We start from the raw sequence: 20,814 nt of genomic DNA, 5'->3' as shown, positions 1-20,814 counted from the left end.
TTCACTTTCATACATAAACGTAAGAGAAATCCATTCACTTTCTTACATTAAAGAATGGACAGTGACGTCACTGGAAAACATTAATGACAGAAGCAATCACTTCATTACCATGCATTAAATGGAAAGCACTGACTACATTTTAAAACATTAATGGTAGAGCAACCATTCGAAACCATAGATTCAAAGTAAAGCACTCACTTCAAGCCCATACTTTAATCACAGAAGCAATCACTTCATTCTCATGCATTCAATGCAAAACACTCACATCACTTCGATACATTCAATGGAGAGCACTCACTTCACTTTTATACTTTTGAGGTGGAGCAATCTTTTGACTCTTAAACATTCATAGTAGATCACCCATTTCAATGTCCTACATTAAATAAATCATCACTTCACTACAATAGATTGAAGGTAAAAATACTCATGTCACTCAAGCATTCAATGCAGAGCACTTACTTCAATCGTGTACTTTAAACAGAAAACAATACTTCACCGTCACATATTCAAGGGAGAGCAATCAATTCACTCTCAAACATTGAATGGAGAGTTATCGCTTCAAGCTACATAAATAAGTGGAAGGCACTCACTTAACTCTCAAATATTCAAGGTACAGCACTCGTTACACTCTCACGCATTGAAAGGGCGGATATCATTTAACGTTCATATATTAAAGTAAGACAACTCCATTCACTTTCTTACAATAGAGAATGGACAATGACGTCACTGGCAAACATTTACCAAAGAAGCAATCACTTCATAATCATGCATACAATGGAAAACACAAACTACACTTTAATACATAAAAGGTAGAGCAATCATTCAATACCATAGATTCAAAGTATAGCACCCACTCCACACCCATACATTCATCACAGAAGCAATAACTTCATTCTTATACATCCAACGGAAAACAATGACATCACTTCCATATATTCAATGGAGAGCACTCATTTCACTTTAATACTTTTGATGGTGGAACAATCTTTTGTCTGTCAAACATTCAATGGAGAGCACGCATTTCAATTTCTGACATTAAATAGAGCAATCACTTCACTACATAGATTCAAGGTAAAAAACTCACTTCACTCAAGCATTTCACTACTTCGACACTCAGACAGTAAATAATGTTTGTTTACGACGTAATCGAATCCTGCCACTTGCAACATATAAAGTTATTTTTGTTTAACTTAAGTAATGTAAAGGCACTCTCTCATATTAACACACATATGTTCTTCGACACTCAGACAGTAAATTCTGTTTGTTTACGACGTTATCGAATTCCTCGATTTGCAACATATGAAGTAATATTATTAACTCACATGTGAAGTGACTTGTGTCTCATTTATATTACCAAACGTGTTATGAAGAAATATATTCGTTGTCAAAAACCAATGATCAAGTAGGTTTAATATAAGCGCATTACATCTTTAAAAGGGCCGTCCAACAGATAAAGCGTCGTATCGACGCGATTCGATATTTTGGGAAACTACGAGGATTGCTTTTATAGCTAAACAATACATCCGCTCTAAATGTGAGCGTGGATGGTCGAGTGGTCTAGACGGGAGGCTTTTTACTTCATGACTCCAGGAATCCAGGGGTCAGTGGTTCGAACCCTGTTGAGGGTTACTTTTTTCCTTTTTTTAAATTGTATTCTTGTTTTTTTACTTGAGATTTGTAGTTCAAGTGTTTAAATTTATCAATATAAAGCATTTAAAGCATTTAATGACAAGCTTCAATACATACCAAAATCTGTTGGATGGACCCTTTAAAATAACAAAGAATTAACAAATCAAGAATTATTTGTTGTATATTTTCTTCTACATATTTACATTTGCGAACACGATTAAAATTTTCATTATTTAAATAGGAATATAATATCAAATTAATTAAAAACCATTTTAATGACCGTTTGTAATCAGAAAATTTGAAATGCTATATTGAGTATTAAATTGGGCACACTTAACTTATTTCACTTGCTTTGTTAGTGCAAGATTACGGTCATTTACATCCTTAACACAGGAACATGCCCAACATCTCGCTTTGTTGCGCACAAATTGCTTCAATTCTTCTACAACATAAGCGATACTTTTACTCAAGATTTGCACCTATGATAGTCCTATTTATCTATGTATATTATAACATTTAAAAAATAACTTGAAAAGGTGGTGACCGAATGTATTAGTTCTGTCTATTAACATATTATCATTCATATTGTGATCACTCGCTTCACTCACATTCAAGGGAGAGAACACACTTCATATTTACAAACTTCAAGGGAGAACATTAACTTCACTTTCGTGCAATCAAATTGGAGCACTATGTTCACTCTCATAAATTGTACCATGAGCATTCACTTCACTCTTATACATTTAAGGGTATCATTTACTTCACTTATATATATTTAAGAAAGAGAACTCACTTTACTGGCATGCATTGAAGTGAGATCATACATATTCTACTCTCATATGAACAACATACATAACTCACTTCACTATCATGCATTCAAATATAATCACTCACTTCACTCGCATACAGAATAAAGAAACTACTCAAATCTGTCTAAGACATTGACACTCACATCACTTCCATGTATTCAATGGAGAACACTAATTTCACTTTAATACTTTTGATGGGGAAACAATCTTTTGACGCTCAAAAATTTAATGTAAAGCACTCATTTTAATTCCTGACATTGAATAGAGCAATCCCTTCACTACCATATCTTCAAGGTAGCAAACTCATTTAATTGTCAGACATTCAAGAGAGAATAACTCATTTAAATCGCAAATACATTAGGAAAAGTACTGTATTACCACTTAAAATGTATAGCGAAAGCAATTACTTTACTTCTATCCATGAAATGGAGAACACTCGCTTCACCCTGATACATACAAACCGAACACTCACTTCAATCTCTTACATTTAAATGAGAGCGTCCATTTTGTTCCCTAATTTTAAGGGAAAGCACTTTACCCTCGCACATGCATTGGAGAGTACATAATTCAATATTATGCATTCAATGGATACCACCAACTTAAATCTCACAAATTCAAGGAAAACAATCACTTCACTCTCATGCATTCAAGAGCGAACACTCAATTCACTAGAATTCATTAAAAGAAGAGCCCCTGTAAAATGCAGAAAAATACAATTTTTTCACATGCTATACCCTGTTTCTCATGTAATACAACCATTACATATTTTTTTATAACGCATGTGTAATACAACAATTTTAAGCGTTTTCATTGGCTTAGTTTTTGTTGATTGACCAATCGCATTTTGTTATTGTGCTGAAATGACGTTGCAACGTCAAATGACGTCACGAAATTTAAACAACATTCGGTATTTATCAATATGTTTGCGTAAATATTTATTTAATTTGCTCATTTTAAAGCATGTGATAAAATAGATCTGACACTCGTTGTCATATCATAACATATTTTAATATTTTTATAGGTGCTACCTAATTTACGGGCAAAAGCTTTTTAAGTTTTTTTGATAACTATGTATTTTTAATAAATATATTGACATGATTCTGTTCAAAATATTATAATTGTTGCAATTATTAAGTAATGCATCCAAAAAAAATCAATCTTAAAACAAGTTACATGTTCCAAGCTTAAAGATATAGCATCTTATATTTTTTTGTTTTCTAGCCACAGGAATTTAAAGCTGGTTCGGTGTCTGTGGTATAGTGGATGGGGTGTCTGCTAACTGGCTTAGTCGCTGGGAGGTCTCTGTATTGATCTCTTAAGTGGGAGCATTCTTTAGATAACCCTAAAGACATACTATGGCGTACCATTTGGGTTGAAAGTCAAGAAGACCTACAAGTTAAAAAGAGAAATGTACGTCGAAGTACAATAATTGTACGTCGACATTAATATAAAATACACTTCGAAGTATATATTTGTACGTCAAAGTACAATTTGTACTTCGACATACATGTTTGTACTTCGACGTACACTTTTTTTGAACAGCCAATCAAAACACTAGTCTCTTGAGCCGCTTTTCCTTTAGATTTATTCATAATAAATGTTTAAAATCTCTTTTTAATTGAGGACAAAATGAATAAAAATATCAGAATGGCAAAAAACAACACATAGAAGTTTCAAGTATTTAATGCATTGAAATAGATTATATACAAATTAGAAGAAGATTCAATTGTTACCTTTGTAAAATTAAAATTATTCAGCATATTGTGAGTATTTATTGATCATGCGGGGCGGAGTATCATGACCGTCCAGTGCATTACTGTGTAGGAAATTCCCAACGGTAACCAAACAGTTACCAAGCATTAACGGGATAAATAATGTATTAACACCTCCCCGTTGGTCGTATTTTGTGATAACTATAACTTGCATAAGTCAGAGGTTAATTCCGCCACGCCAGGTCAATAAATGCGCACAATATCTATGAGTTAGCGGTCGATAGTCACATAATTAGGTATAAATTATAATAATAATAATGTTTAATAAATACGCACAATATCTATGAGTAAGCGGTCGATAGTCGCATAATTTGGTATAAATAATAATAATACTTATGTTCAATGTCTAATATCTCTAAAAGCAACAGATGTAAGGTGTCTTCTGATTGGCTAACACTCAAGGGTCGGTGAAAACTGTACGTCGAAGTACATTTCTCGTTCTACCTAGTAGGTCTTGTAGACTTTCGACGTCATGGTACGTCATATAGACACTAAGTACTGGTCCTACCCAGGAACCAGTTTGTTTCATCAAATGTCTCAATTCAACTTTACAGCTTGCTAAAGCAGTTGCATTTAGCATACAGTACATGTGATGTGTCAAATCAATTTTGATTGACAAATTTGACAGGATTTTTTTTAATCCAATAAGTTTTAGACTGCCAAATAACACACACTACGTATTGAAAGCCATGCCTGGAGCTTTTGTCTGTATACCACTGACTTCATCAGAAGAATGATTTCTACTGTTAAGAAACGTTAACACCACTAATTGTCTTCTTATTTATTATAAATGTATAATTATGTGTAACAGCATAACAACATACTTGTTTCGCAATTAAAATATTTAATAAATACAGGTATCTTGCAGGTTTCTAATTTTCTTTCGCCAACTATTGTTGAATAGTTTAAATTGTGTCGCCACTAAAAAACTAGCCATTTTGTAGCAATTCTAAAATCACAGTTTAAACTGCATACACTTAGCTCTATAGTTACAATTTGAATGCAAATATTAGAATGCATCATGTTATATCATCCATATTTTTTTATTTAAACATTCAAATAACACATAATACAGTACATATATGAAAAGATATGTGGTATTGTGTGGATATACAAAATACTTCACATCATTTATTTGCACATAAAATAATAGTTAAAAAATAAGTAAAACTCATCAACCTACATTTCAAGAATATCTACGTATATGAAATTACAAAGTGGTGTTATTGTATTACCTTTTACAAAATTAACATTGCTGGTTTTGCACTAGCCATAAAACATTTATCATGGATTAGCAAGTAACAACCAATTTATTAATTACACAATAGAACGGAAATCATATTAATTGCATTATGCATTTACTAAACAAGCTATTTGCTACTGTTTAGAATTACACTATCTTACTAAAAATGATCACAGGTACCCAGTGCTTTTACATACTTGTGGTAAGTTTTGTATTACTAGTTTGACAATAATCGGCAGACACTTGTCGATATACAGACAAAATTTGCATGGAAACTTTTCATATTTTTTCAGCATAATTGCCTTCAAATTGTTAATTTAACAACCCTTTGACATTGTTTGCACATCTGATCTTATTATACCATAGCTGATTTTTGTTTATAGATAGACATATATAGACTTTTCAAAGTTCTATAAAAGTTCACACATGTTCCATCCAAGTAAACAAACAGAACCAATAAAGATCACCACAGATAATAACTGTGTGTATAGCTTGGAAATTTTGATAGTTCGGGAATCCCTCCTTTGTTGATTTCTGTAAACCAAAACTGTCAGTTTTGCTGGATAGAATGGCTTGTATAATGCCCAGCTCTTGCCTTGGCAGAACAGCTTCTAAAAACGGAAAACCAACAAATATCTTAAAATTTGATCAATAATGCAGACAATTTATAAATGTCTTGTGTTTTTTTTGATTTCGAATCTGGAAGATTTTTTTACGTAAGATTGTGGTACGAAAATTCCAACGGTATCGGATTTTGTGGTTTTAGGCCTAAACTAATTATAGTGATATGTAACCTTTCGGGATATCGGTAAAGTGCGAGCAGACGAGGTGTAAATACGTTAAAAATTAAAGCTAAAAGACTAAAAAGTTAGATCAGAATATCTTAAAAATTTGTGAATAAATGTGTTTCTGGTGGATAACAACGACAACTTACCAGAATATTGCTTATGATCACACGTAAAACTTCTTTCTGAGAGCGAATGGAAAATGCGTCACAAATTCTGATACATAAACAGTAGGGTGTCGTTATTGAAATACCGCGAGAATACTGGAAGAATAGAGATGACAACTATAGTGTTTAAAACAAATAATTTTTTAACAAGCGTTTGTGATTTGTCAGGATAATAATAACAATAAGATATCGAAAAGATCAAAGCAAATAAATTCGACAGAAATCTGAGAATCGGCAATATATTAAAGACGGGTTATGTTCCCCTAAATTGTGTTCGGTGAAGACTATTACTATATGTAGTGAACCAGTCTTCGGCTTATACCCACTGAAGAAGAGCATTCAGGGGAGATAATTGAGTAGTGACCTAATTCTGGAACGGTTGCGAAGAAAAACAAAGAATGCGAGAACATTTAGTGCGATTCGCTACACAATTATCATGTCATTGATATAACTTTTCCTGAGGTATGTATTTACATGTGATTTAGCATATGTCAAGGTGTTTTTGATTTGTTCAAGTTCATAAATAGCATCGCGAAAATATATGTCGCGTGGCAAATTTTTTTGAGACGTATCCATATGTGGTATTCTTATGTAATTTTATGTCTAAATTCCCATATGTATGAACGGTCAACGCCCGCTTCGCGGGCTTTTGCCCGTATTAAACTCGTCCAGGAAATTCGTTGGTAAGCTCGCCAAAGGCTCGCTTACTTACAAAATTCCTTAACTCGTTTAATAAAATATCGTACGATATGACAACTCGTGCCAGATCCTATATAATTAAATTTATTCATAAGTATTTGTCGTTATTGATATGTTAAAAAAAAATCCCCGAATTACATCTTGGGATTTATTTAAACACATAAAATCATTTGTATAATGGCAAATAAGCAACGATCAATCGAAAAGTCTCTTCAGAGAGATCAATATCTAAAAATATGCTAGGCATGTAAACATTAAATTAAAACATGTTTGTACATTTTGAGATACACTTCAATCGGATATAAGGGAATAAACTTCGCAACACAAAAGAATGGTAGAAAGATAAAATATCTAGAAGTCGAACAATATATGCAACTACAATAGTCGCATTAACGACTTGAATGATATACGAACGTTATTCAAAACATTCATTGACTGCCATAACCAAACAGTTAATCTGTGAGCGTTCAATAATAAGTAAGTTATTTGCTATTCAATTATCAATTGATTCACAATATCCACCGTGCGCAACCACCATTTCCAGTTTTCTCTGATTCAAGTATCGTTTTTGACCATTTGTAATACTATGACAACAATTACTTTAACTTTATATTTTATTTGAAATATATGCCCTTTCTTGAACTAGTGTATTACTCTTATTATTTTTCATGAAATGTGTAAAACCAGTAAATGGTCCTGGCCGACAATAAGTCTATTAGAATCACGGTTAAAATAAAGAGACCAAGGAGTTTGAACGCCAATTTTACTAGTCGCCAATGTTGTAAGTTTCCCTCTGTCCATCCCCATCTATCTGCAAGATCGTGTTAGAGTCCTGGCCGCACACCAAAACCTGTCCCGCAAATGTAACATGCACATCCTTAGGACCTATAAGTTCTTGGTCGGTAAATGTTGATAGCAGGGTTCCATCCATAGCAAGTGTAATCAGCTTGTGATGTGAACTATTTGTTACGTAAATTTTACCCACACATATTGCCGTCTTGTAAACTGTGAAGATAAACACATTAAGTATTTATTCATTAATTGTTTAAACAATGATGATTTAACCAACAGCGTATTGTTACAGATAAATGTTTAACATTCATACTCAAAATAATGTGTATATACATTTTCTGATATTTAACTAAAATGATTACCTGTAAATTCTCTAGCTGTGTCTTCATATAGTTTTTTCAGCTGTTGACCAGTCATTGAGTATTGATACAGAGCGTTACCTGAAGTGATGTAAAGATAGCTCATGCTGAACGTTACACCACGGCATCGATGGGGAAAATATAAAGCCATCTTTTTTAAGATAGATCCGTTCTTTATTAAAAAGAATTCCACCCCATGGATTTTGTCGTTATCGATGGTAACAGCAACTTCATCGAAACTAACCTGGCTTAAGTCCCATGCAAAGGTTGATAAGTGTAGATAAAATATTACATTGAGTTCCTTATCTAGCAGTTTTATTTTCTTATTATCGCGGTCAACAAGCACTGTGGTATTATTAGCAAACAAACATATTCCTCTTATAGAACACTCGCTCGAGTCTTTCTGTACTTTCGGAGTAATGGTTGTCATGTTCGAACTTGCTTTTATAATTTTGTTTGGGTTGTACTGTGCTGATTCGCCTAGACTTGACAATGACGATACGAGGTGAAGGATATCTGGACGAATATCCAGTTTCATTAAATATTCATGTACTTCTCGTTCCTTTTCCAGCTCATTTGACGCCGATAGTTCTTTGCAACATTTTTGATGGGCTATAAATGACAAGCTCTCATCTTTTTGTACAATTTCCTGTACAATATCGTTGAGGGATTTCATTTCATCAGCTTGTTTCATACATTTGTTTATATCAACCTGAATGGAATCAGACAACTCTATGCGCAATGAGTTAAGTTTCTCAATCGTGTTCTTTTCCAATTTATCATAGGCATCATTTATTTTCTGCTGCATAATTACTAATTCTGCAAGTATATTTTCATAGGAATTTTGTAATGTTCGTATATTGGCCACCCTGTCTGTTTGAAGTTTATTTATCAGTTGAATTATAGCTGTAATATCATAAGTTATATTTGTCAGGTTTGATGTTTTCAAATCTTCTGTCACTTCGGAAATAAGCCTGACGCTTGCTGCATTGCCTGTAAAGAATGCATAGACTCTGTAGCGAATATAAATATCATTATTACGTGTTTTTAACTCAGGGAGGTTACACCTCGGCATGGAATAGGGGAGAACTGTAGCCTTTCTCACGTTTGGTTTCACATACGATCCTTATTAATAAAGGGTGTTAATACAAGGTGACAATAATACTTCAGATGTAAACAAAATTAATGTTTCACATAATTTGCAAACTCGGATTACTTCCGCCTATTGTAAAGTTGAGTGACACAGACGATCCTTCTACTTATAAAGTATTTCATTGACATCTTGCATATATAAACATTCTAAGGTTTATATATTTTTATTCTAATGTTGCAATAATAAATGAGAAGTAAAATACATTATTTAAACACTTAATTGCAAATAGGATTTTTTGCCTAAAGCAAGAGTAAGTGGCAATATTGTTGAAAAATGTAATCGAAATATTATCTAAAACATGTTTCGCATACAAGTCAAAACATCAGAGTTTTCAAAGGCGTTTGATGTACTATTCTATTTTAACTGTATTGTACAAATTTATAACATCATATCCTATAATTTCCTTAAACCATTTATTTAACCCAATGGACTCTCCCATCCTTCTAAATTGAAGTAATTTATTTCCAAAATAAGGGATGTCTAGATATATATATATATATATATATATATATATTTATTTTTATATTTAGAATATTTCTTACAGAAATTCCTTAATGCAAACAGCGCATACCCTGATGAGACGCTGCATGTTGCGGCGTCTCATCTGGGTCAACGCTGTTTGCCAAAGCCTTTTTTCTAGACGCTAGGCATAAATGGGTTAACCTTTAAAAGATATGTTTATTATAAACATGTAAAGGTTAACGTTCAATCCTCATGTATGACATGTAAAGATAAAGACTTAAGTTACCACTTCAAAGTAGAAAGTTAAAGTATTGTCAATGTATATTTTATATATGAAAGCTTTAAACAATACGAAATCCATATACCGGTACAGTGTTTTCCCTGATGGAGAATTATCAAAGTGGGAGGCACTTGCTTCGTTTTCCATAAAACATGCATTGAAAACATACCAAATTTGCACAACTCTGTTCAATACTGATGTATCAAAGAATTACTTGACCGAACAATTTAAGAATCTTAAAACTGCTAAAAAGAGGCTTACAGAGCAGTTTAAAGTTGTGGTTATTGAAATAACATGCAGTTTCCTTATTTTACTGAACCTGACCACGTATCACAAGACTACCGGAGTCTTGGTATATGTATGTCACGCTATCAATAAATTATTTTGAACTTTAAGAATAAGAAGTATGTTACATTTTGTAATTCTTGAAATGCAGCGCGTTTAGTGACTCGAAATAGTCATCGAACAATAACGGTCAAATTCCCTAATCGGCTTACGATGTACAATTAGGCCACCATTTTTGTTAAACTGCGATACGAGAGATTCATTCGAATATTTACAAATCGATCTTGACCGCGAGATCATTATAACGAAACTTACAATTGCCGTTTTGCATTTTATGTTGAATAATTGAAGTCTGACCAGCGTATACTTGGTTAAAATATGGTTAAAAGAACCGTGTGTCAATGAAACAGGCACGAGCGCGAAAAATCTATAGTATTAGGTTTTCTTTCAAAAGATAAATAGTTCATGAGTTGTTACGAAAAAAAAGGATAAAAGTAATATTATCGAATAATACCGTTAGCTTATTATTTTCCAAATGAAATTGCGTTGGTCGATAATCTCCACATTGTAAAACGAGACAGTTATCTAGAGGTGTGTTTAAGCAATAGTTTTCAAACGTATGCTTTATATGTATAAAACATTCATTTATCATATTGTGCTGCCTATTATGTAAGTTCTGCATTGAAAAGCACGGTTGAGAACACTTTTATAAAGGTGTATGTCGGTAAATTGTAACATTCTGGTAGATGTTGTACATGTGTTTGCCCATAACTTTATTTTGCGCAATACTAAGAAACATAAAAAGCAACGGTTTTAAGTTATGCTAGCCAGAACTATTAACTAATTTTCTTGGCATTGTTTATCAGAAGGCAGGGGAGGGAGATCTGACTCTTTACATCTGACCTAGAAAATTGTTCACACTACCAGACAATCATCACACGTTGTAAATGGTTTATTTACATAATAAGAAATTAAGAAACAAAATACGTTATCATAACTTAGTTGTGATTTTCTGGAACACATTTGAGACAGCATAACGTACTGTGATCATCGCAAAACAAGGTAATAATTTGATTGCTGTGATCCTGACACCGTGTTAGGTTATCTGCTGTTGTCTTGGCAACTGGCCAACGTTGCATCTCTCCCCGACCAACCAAAGAGTGCGTCTTAAACATCAGGTCGTGTAATGGTACGCAAGTGTCACAATAACAGTTCGAACACTGTTTACAGTACTGTGCGGCCTCCTTTTGAACGTCGTTCTGTTCACACACATAGCAACAATAGTCTAGAACAATATCAGACCCATCTCGAAACGGCGTAAATGTGTTGGTCCCTTCCGCCATCTTCAGCTCGACGCACTAGAACTGATTATACGATCTGATTATAAAACAGATGCTATGTACAAGGTTCAATTTAGCCTAAACACTGTAAACTGTCATCTTTTGATTTTCTAGCAAATGCATGCCTTTACAAATAAATCATAATTTCAGTTTAACGTTATAGCTCACAATTCAAAGTACTTCCTAATATCGAACATGGCGTGTGTGTAGAGTTTTACACGAAACGCTTGATAACAATGTTGATAAAGTAGAACAGTAAACGATTTTAACGGGGTGGTTAACAGCTAACGATCGATATAATTACACAATCTTACGGTGGTATGGAACGCCAAAACTGCCCTTTGTCTAAAGAAACTGATATATTTGGTTTGCTTGCATTTAGTTCAGTTAAGTTGGCATTGTTATTAGTCAGGTTTAAATTACTTAGGGTAAAATTAACATAACATTGGTGTAAGGTAACATTATGTCTGTTAAGTTGACATTATGTCTGGTTCAAGTGGCATTATGCTGGGTTAAAGTAACATGAAAATTGTTTGCAGTAGCATTATGTTTGGTTAAATGACCATTATGCTTGGTCAAATAAACATTATGCTGTGTTAAGTAAACACATAATGTTGTGCTAAGTTGACATTATGTTGGTTTATGGTGACATCATGGTGGGTTGCTTTTAACAATATTTTGGGTTAAGGTTGCATTATGGTGGGTTAAGTTCTTGGGTTAAGTTAAAATTATGTTGAGTTAAGTAAACAATATGCTGGATTAAGGTAACATTATGCTGGGTTTAAGTTGATATTATGATGGGTAAAATGTGCATAATGTTTGCTTAAGGTCACGTTATGTTGAGTTCAGTTCACATTATGTTTGGTTAAGTTAACATTATGTTTGGTCAAGTTAACATTATGTTGTGGTAAATTAATATTTTGTTAGGTTGAGTTGACATTATCTTAAGTTAAGTTGACATTATATTGGGTTAAGTTGACATTATGTTGGGTTAAGTTAACAATGTTTGATTAAGCTAGCATTATGCTGGGTTAAATTGTCATTATGTTGGGTCGAATAAATTTATTCTGCTATACATGCATTATGTAGCGTACCAGTATTGTGTTATCAGTGTTATATGTATGTGGTAAATTTATTGGATTGTTTCTTTGGAGTCAATCTGAGTTCGTACTACATATTGCAAAATTATCATCAGAGAGAGCATTGTGTACATCCAGAAGCTTCTTATCTCACGATCTATTATTTGCAATTTAAAATCTGTCTGCCTATATATTACACACATTTTTGTTCCTTTTTGTTCACTTGTCCATGGCTGAGTGTCCATGTGGAGATGTTAACCAGTGTGGTGTTCTTACTGAGCTGCAGTGGACTGCTGGCGGCGGTGATAGCAGTGGACGTCCATCTGTACGTCAGTTCCACGGGTTCTAACCTTAAAAAACGGGTATCTGTTCCTCAAAGCATACATATGAATAATACACTTAATTACACAACGATAAGATAAAGAATATCTATAGGTTATATATATTACATTTATATAAATACATGATATACCACTAATATAACGCCTAGATATACCTAATCTTTAGCAACCAAAATTATCATATATATAGCCATTAGATATACAACATCCATAGATACTTGATTTATACCATCTATAGCCACAAAATAGCCCACAATTGTAGGTACTAAATTTACCACATCTGCAATTACTGTCACCATCAATGATACTTTCACTTGAAGTCATATAATATAAATAAGGTATGTCGTATATTAATATACTATTTGTAGTACAGATGAAGGCACCCCTTTTAAAACGATACAACATGCGATTACAAGCCTCAATGGAGCTCATTACGACAATGTGTATACAATTTTATCTGAACTTCTTTTGTGAATAATCAAACACTGGTTTACAGTAAGTGGTACAGTATGGCTGTAGTTTGTAGTTACTGCTATGTTTTTGTTGAACATGCGCAATGATTCGTCAACCAATTCCGAATCTTTACACAACATTTCACGTGTGTTGATATTATTATAATGTGTACTAATATAAGTATGTTCCTCTATTAAAAGAGAATGACAGCATCATTGCAATGTAAATGTATGGATGTATTATAAATTGCTCTCTAAAATTACGGAAACATTAGGAAAAATATTACAGAACGACCAATTATGTCATTGTTGACTTTCTCTGAGAAATTGAATGATTAATGAAGGAAAATACCTACATAGAGTTACTGAAAGGTCATCACGACCTTGCAGCCACGTTGCAGATTTACGTCAATAACGGCGACATGCGTTCATATCAACGTCAGGCCGTATACGTGGTAGGTACAGTACGTCCGTTTCAACGTCAGGTCGTTTTTGTTGTGTGTGCATACGATCATATAAATGTCAGGCAGCATATGTGGTATGTCCATACGTCCGACCCATATACGTTGTAGGGAAAATACATTTGTATAAGGCCATATATGTAGTATCATATACAACCTTAACAACGCCATTCCATATATATTATAATAACAGTATACGTTTGCATCAATGCCCCGCCGGTCACGTGGTATGAACAGTTTGTTCATACCACGAAAGTTTGAATACGTGGTATGTGCAGTATCAATATCAATTTGAGGTAAACAGGTCAAACTCAAAGATCAAAGTAAAAGAGGCTTGTCACAGAAAATTCGTTCAAGCAGAATATCTTGAGAATACTTTCTGATTGTATAATACACATTGGTATAGTGTTTGCCTGGGCTCAAGGGAAGAAGTCTATTGATTTGGGGATCATTGAGTAAAAATGTCAGAGATTGAAACAATAAATTCTTTTCGGCACTATATTTTAAGAACGCTATGACACACAATCAGAATTTGTACAGTGGAAACATTGAAGGAAAGGAAGTTATGATTTTGTGGCCACCGGATCAAAGGTCAAGGTCAAATGAGATGGAATCAAAACAACGGTTTCTGATTGTTATCTAGATAATTGTTGAAATATAGTAGTATGTTGGTTACTTGGGAGAAAACAATCAATTTTGAGTTGAACAAGTGGAAAGTCAATATCATATTCGCTAGTAACAGGACATATGTTTCAGCACAATATATTGCTTTGACAAGCTAAGGCCGTGCAAATTGGTATAATTGTTGTTATTTGGGTAGGTAGCGATTTTATCAAGTTTGAAGTCTTCAGGGCAAAGGTCAATATCACAAGGTGTTGTATCATGAAATGGATTCAGCTCAAAATTTAGATAAGTAAAGAACGGTGTAAACTCTTATTATCTAAATTTGCATGTTGGTTTCTTAGGAGTAAATAAAGATGCCTACTGATTTTGATGTCAACAGGTCGTAGATCAAAGCTTCATATGGTTATACCAGGAAATTCGTTTCCGCACCTACATTCAAACTAGTATAGTGGCTGCTAAGATGGTCCTAGTAAGTTTTGGTCCGTCAAGTCAAAGTTAGTTAATGAGCTGGTAACTTAGCACGCAGGAAAGATGCTCATTTATTTTCACGTCACCATGGCAAAGATCAAGGTCATATGGGCTTTCAAATAAAATCGCTTCCTACCATACAACATCTAGAGAATTCACAGGATCATATAAATTAGTACGACAGATAATCCCTGATTACTTGGTGTCAAAATGAGTACTCCTAAATCAGCAGTATACGGGGAAATAGAGCGATACCCTCTATATATAAATCGCTATGTACGAATAATAAATATTTTATAAAACTGTATACTGTTACACCAACTGTATATTATAAAGTACAATATGATATATGAGAAACGGTGCTGAAAATGTAATACGATGTAACAATTGGATAACCAAAGTACGGGACTTGCTTCGAAATACTGGTTTATTAGATGTTTGGATGTATCCAGAATCAGTAAATATAAATGTATTTATTCCTAAATTTAAAACTATATGTATCGATCTGTACAAAGGTTTGTGGCTAAATGATTTAAATGTAAAAAGTTCATTAACTTTATACAAAGAATTGAAACATCGATTTGAATGGTCTGATTACCTTAACATAATCAAAACTTTAATTTAAAGAAAAACATATAAAAATGAAGACTCTCGTCCCGTATGTTAAACATTTAATCTTGGAGACTTATAAATATTCATAAAACGAACGCAAATAAAATACATGTTACTTAAATGATACCGAAGACGAGTATCATTTTGTAATTGTATGTCCTTTTTATACCGATATCAGAAAAATGTATATTGACAAATTCTATTATAACCGGCCTAGTATGCATAAATTTATTCTTTTGTTAACAAATACTAAAACTTATGTCTAAATTAACTCGCGATATATTGTAAAAATGCTGTAAAATGACAACTGTTGTATTGAATGCAAACGTAAAGTAATATAGCCTAAGTGCCCTTTTAACACCTTTTTATGTACTATTGCAGTCACTTTCGCATTATTATGCATGTGCTTATTGCTTATATATTGTCAGTTTGTATATGTAACGAATAAGTGGAATTGTTCAAGTTATATGAATAAAATGTCTGCTCTGTTCTGTTCATGAAAAGTTAAGCACTTATTCCACACCTATATATTAAAGATAAAGCACTCAGTTAACTGTAACATATTCAAGGCAGAGAATTCCCTACATTCTCATGCATACAATGAAGGGCACTCACTTAACTCACACATAAAAGGGGAAGCATTCATTTCACTCCAATATTCTAAAGGGAGATAAATAACTTCATTTGCATATATTCAAGAGAGATCACTCACTTTACTCTTACTCATTCATGGAACAGCGAATCACTTCACCCACATTCATTTACTGAACAGCAATCATGTCACTTACACACATTCAATACTTAGCATTTACTTCACTCATATACATGAGACAGAAAACAATACTTCACTGTCACATAATTATGGGAGAGCAATCAATTGACTATCATACATTAAATAGAGAGTTATCGCTTCAACCAACATAAACTAAAGGAAGGCACTCACTTAATTCTCACATATTCAAGGTTCAGCACTCGTCTCACTTTCACGCATAGAAAGGGCAGAAAGCATTTCACTTTCATACATTAAAGAAAGAGAAAACCATTCACTTTCTTACATAAAAGAATGGACAATGACGTCACTGGCAAACATAAATGACATAATCAATCACTTCATTATCATGAATTGAATGGAACGCACTGACTACACTTAAATACATTAAAGGTAGAGCAATCATTCAATACCATAAATTCAAAGTAGCTCACTCACTTCACACCCATACATTCATAGCAGAGGCTTCCACTTGATTCTTATCCATCCAATGGGAAACACTCAAATCACTTCACTATATTCAATGGATAGCACTCATTTAACTTTAATACTTTTGAGGGGGAACAATTTTCTGACTCTAAAACATTCAATGTAGAGCACTCATTTCAATTTCTGACATTGAATAGAGCAATCACTTCACTACCATAGATTCCAGGTAGAAAACTAACTTCACTCAAGCATTCGATGGGATCACTTTATACATTTGTTTGGCAGCAATCAGTTCACTCTCATTTATTCAAAGCCAATCGGTCCGCGTCGATCTCAAAGATTAAAGAGAGTGCACTCACTTAATTGCCACACAGTCAAGAGAGAATAACTCTTCTAATCTCATATACACATGGGGAAGTACTTTATTAACTCCTAAAAATAGAGCGAAAGCAATTACTTTACTTCTATACATGAAATGGAGAACACTCGCTTAACCCTGATACATACTAAGGGAGCACTCACTTAAATCTCATACATTTAAAGGAGAGTGTTCATTTTGTTCCATACTTTCTATGGAAATCAATTCACTCTCTCACATACACTGGATAGCACACAAGTCAATCTCATGCATTCAAGGGATACTACCTACTTAATCTCACAAAGTCAAGGAAAACAACACTTCACTCTCACGCATTCAAGAGAGAACACTCAAGTCACTGGAATGCCTTTAAGGAAGAGCCCCTGTAAAATGCAGAGAAATATAATTACATTATTAAATACATTCATAAGTGTTTGTCGTTCTTGATATGCTTAAAACATCCCCGTATTACATCTTGGGGCTTTATTCTAACACATACAATCATTTGTATAATGGCAAATAAGCAACAATCAATCGAAAAGTCTCTACAGATAGATCAATTTCTAAAGATACCTGAATCCTATTCCAAACAAAAGCATTGATTTAAAATATGCTAGGTATGTAAACATATAATTAAAACATGTTTGTACATTTTGAGATACTCTTTAATCGGATATACGGTACATAAACTTTGCGACACAAAAGAATGATAGAAAGATAAAATTACTTGTAGTCTAACAATATATACAAGTACAATAGTCGCGTTTATGACTTGAATGATATACGAACGTTATTCAAAACATTCATTGACTGACATACACAAACCGTTACTCTGTGAGAGTTCAATAAGTTGGTTATTTGCTATTCAATTATCAATTGATTCACAATATCCACCGTGCGCAACCACCATTTCCAGTTTTCTCTGATTCGGATATCGTTTTCGACCATTTATAATACTATGGTAACAATTACTGTAACTTCAAATTTCAAATAAATATATGCACTTTCTTGAACTAGTTTATTACTCTTATTATTTTTCATGAAATTTGTTAAACCAGTAAATGGTCCTGGCCAACAATCAGTATATTAGAGTCACGGTTTACATAAAGAGAACACGGGATTTTAACGCCAATATTGCTAGTCTCCAATGTTTTACGTTTCCTCTGTCCATCCCCATCTATCTGTAAGATCGTGTTAGAGTACTGGCCGCACACCAAAACCTGCCCCGCCAATATAACATGCACATCCCTAGGACCTATTAGTTCTTGGTCGGTAAATGATGATAGCAGCGTTCCATCCATAGCAAGTGTGATCATCTTGTGATGTGAACTATTTGTTACGTAAATTTTACCCGCAAATATTGCCGTCTTGTAAACTGTGAAGATAAATACATAAAGTATTTATTCATAAATTGATTAAAAAATGATGATTTAACCAACAGCATATTGTTACAGATGAAGTTTTAACATCCATACTCAAAATATATGTGTATATACATTTTCTGATATTTAACTGAAATGATTAACTGTAAATTCTCCTTTGTGTCTTCATATAGTTTTTTCAGCAGTTGACCAGTCATTGAGTATTGATACAGAGCGGTACCTGAAGTGATGTAAAGGTAGCCCGTGTTGAAAGTTACACCACCACGGCATCGATGGGGAAAATATAAAGCCATCTTTTTTAAGATAGATCCGTTCTTTATTTAAAAGAATTCCACTTCATGGATTTTGACGTTATCAATGGTAACAGCAACTTCATCGAGACTTACCTGGCTTAAATCAAATGCACAAGTTGAGGTGTGTAGATAACAGATTACATCGAACTCCTTATATAGCAGGTTTTTTTTATTATAGTAGTCAACAAGCACTGTGGTATAAGCAGCAAACACACTTATTCCTCTTAACGAATACTCGCTAGAGTCTTTCTGTACTTTCGGAGTAATGGTTGTCGCGTTAGAACTTGCGTTTATAATTGTGCTTGGGTTTTACTGTGCTAATTCGCCTAGACTGGACAATGAAGATACGAGGTGAAGGATATCTTGACGAATATCCAGTTTCATTAAATATTCATGTACTTCTCGTAACTCCTTTACAGGCTCATTTGACGCCGATAGTACTTTGCAACCTTTTTGATGGGCTATAAATGACAAGCTCTCATCTTTTTGTCCAATTTCCTGTACAATATCGTTTAGGGATTTCAGTTCACGAGTTTGTTCCATTCATTTGTATATATCAACACGTATGGAGTGAGACAACACTGCGCGCAATACGTCAAGTTTCGCAATCGTGTTATTTTCCAACTTGTCATATGCATCATTAATTTTCTGCCGCATAATTACTAATTCTCCAAGTATGTTTTCATACGAATTTTGTAATTTGTGAAAGTTGGCCAGCCTGTCTGAAAACAGTTTGTTTATCTGTTGAATCATATCTGCAATATCATTAGTTATATTTGACAGGTTAGAAGTTTGCGAATCTTCTGTCACTTCGGAAATAAGCCTGACGCTGTTGAAGTGCCTGTAAAAAAGCATAGAATCTTAAGCGTAGTTTCATATCAATATTAAAGTTTTTTTTCTCAGGGCTGTAACACATCAAGATGGAATATTGGAAAACTGTAGCCTTTTTCAAGTTTGGTGACACATACGAGCATTCTAAATATAGGGTGTTAATACAAGGTAACAATAATAATGGAGATGTAAACAAAATCATATATAAAAATAATGTGCATATCGGATTACTGTCGCCTATTCTTAAGTTTAGTGACACGGACGTTCTTTCTAATTAAACTGTATTTCATGGACAACCCTCACAGGTAAACATACTTAACACAATGTTAAAATGATAATTTAGAAGAAAAATACATTGTATAAACACTATTTGCAAATAGGATTTCTGCTAAAAGTAAGAGCAAGTGACCATATTTTTGAACGAGTTGTTGAACTATTATCTAAAACTGGTATCGCATTTAAGTAAAACATCAATTTTTTCAAAGGCGTTTGATGTACTATTCCATAACGATTGTATTGTTAAAATTGAAAAAAGGAAAATCCAATACGTTCCTTAATCTGTAAGGGATACGTAGGCTGTATACATGTAAACGTGAACGTTCAACCCTCATACATGACTGGTTAAAATAAAGACTTAAGTTATCACTCTAGAGCAGAAAGTGAAAGTATTGTCAATGTACATTTTGTATATTAAAGCTTTAAAATAACGAAATCCATATACCGGCGCAAATGCCTCCATCAGTTGCTGCGTTTTCAATAAACCCTAAATACATCAAATAAATACCATATTGACATAAATCTTTTCAATGCTGATATATACAATATTTTCTTGAACGATACATTTAAGGAACTCAAAAGTGCTAAAAAGGAGTTTTAATTGGCAATTTTAAGTTGTGGTTGTTGTAATAGCATACATTAACCTTATCATACTGAACCTTAC

At 33.4% G+C, this 20,814-nt stretch overlaps 1 protein-coding gene across 2 annotated transcripts; it reads right to left on the bottom strand.

Annotated features, from left to right (window-relative positions):
* Nucleotides 1-7,704: 7,704 nt before the first annotated feature.
* On the bottom strand, nt 7,705-19,465 carry LOC127845561 (uncharacterized). 2 transcript variants are annotated; one of them, XM_052376578.1, is made up of 3 exons: nt 19,395-19,465; nt 8,259-8,760; nt 7,705-8,109 (listed from the first exon to the last, which is right to left on the bottom strand). In XM_052376578.1, exons 1-3 carry the CDS (start codon nt 19,425-19,427, stop codon nt 7,871-7,873), a joined length of 774 nt encoding a protein of 257 aa, XP_052232538.1. In that variant the 5' UTR covers nt 19,428-19,465; the 3' UTR covers nt 7,705-7,870. The 2 variants fall into 2 exon arrangements, with proteins under 2 accessions (XP_052232538.1, XP_052232537.1); XM_052376577.1 differs by lacking the exon at nt 19,395-19,465 and having other exon boundaries at nt 8,259-9,420.
* Nucleotides 19,466-20,814: the final 1,349 nt, after the last annotated feature.

Source organism: Dreissena polymorpha, chromosome 9 (assembly GCF_020536995.1).
Source record: "Dreissena polymorpha isolate Duluth1 chromosome 9, UMN_Dpol_1.0, whole genome shotgun sequence".
In the NCBI taxonomy this organism is placed as follows: Eukaryota; Metazoa; Mollusca; class Bivalvia; order Myida; family Dreissenidae; genus Dreissena; species Dreissena polymorpha.
Note: the sequence above shows the minus strand (reverse complement) of the source record. Positions and strands in the feature narration are given on the sequence as shown.

Coding starts and splice junctions, on each gene's coding strand:
- LOC127845561 (XM_052376577.1), bottom strand. CDS start 9,330: ATGCCGAGGTGTAACCTCCCTGAGTTAAAAACACGTAATAATGATATT. Junction 8,110..8,258: donor CACAGCTAGAGAATTTACAG/GTAATCATTTTA, acceptor TTATCTTCACAG/TTTACAAGACGGCAATATGT.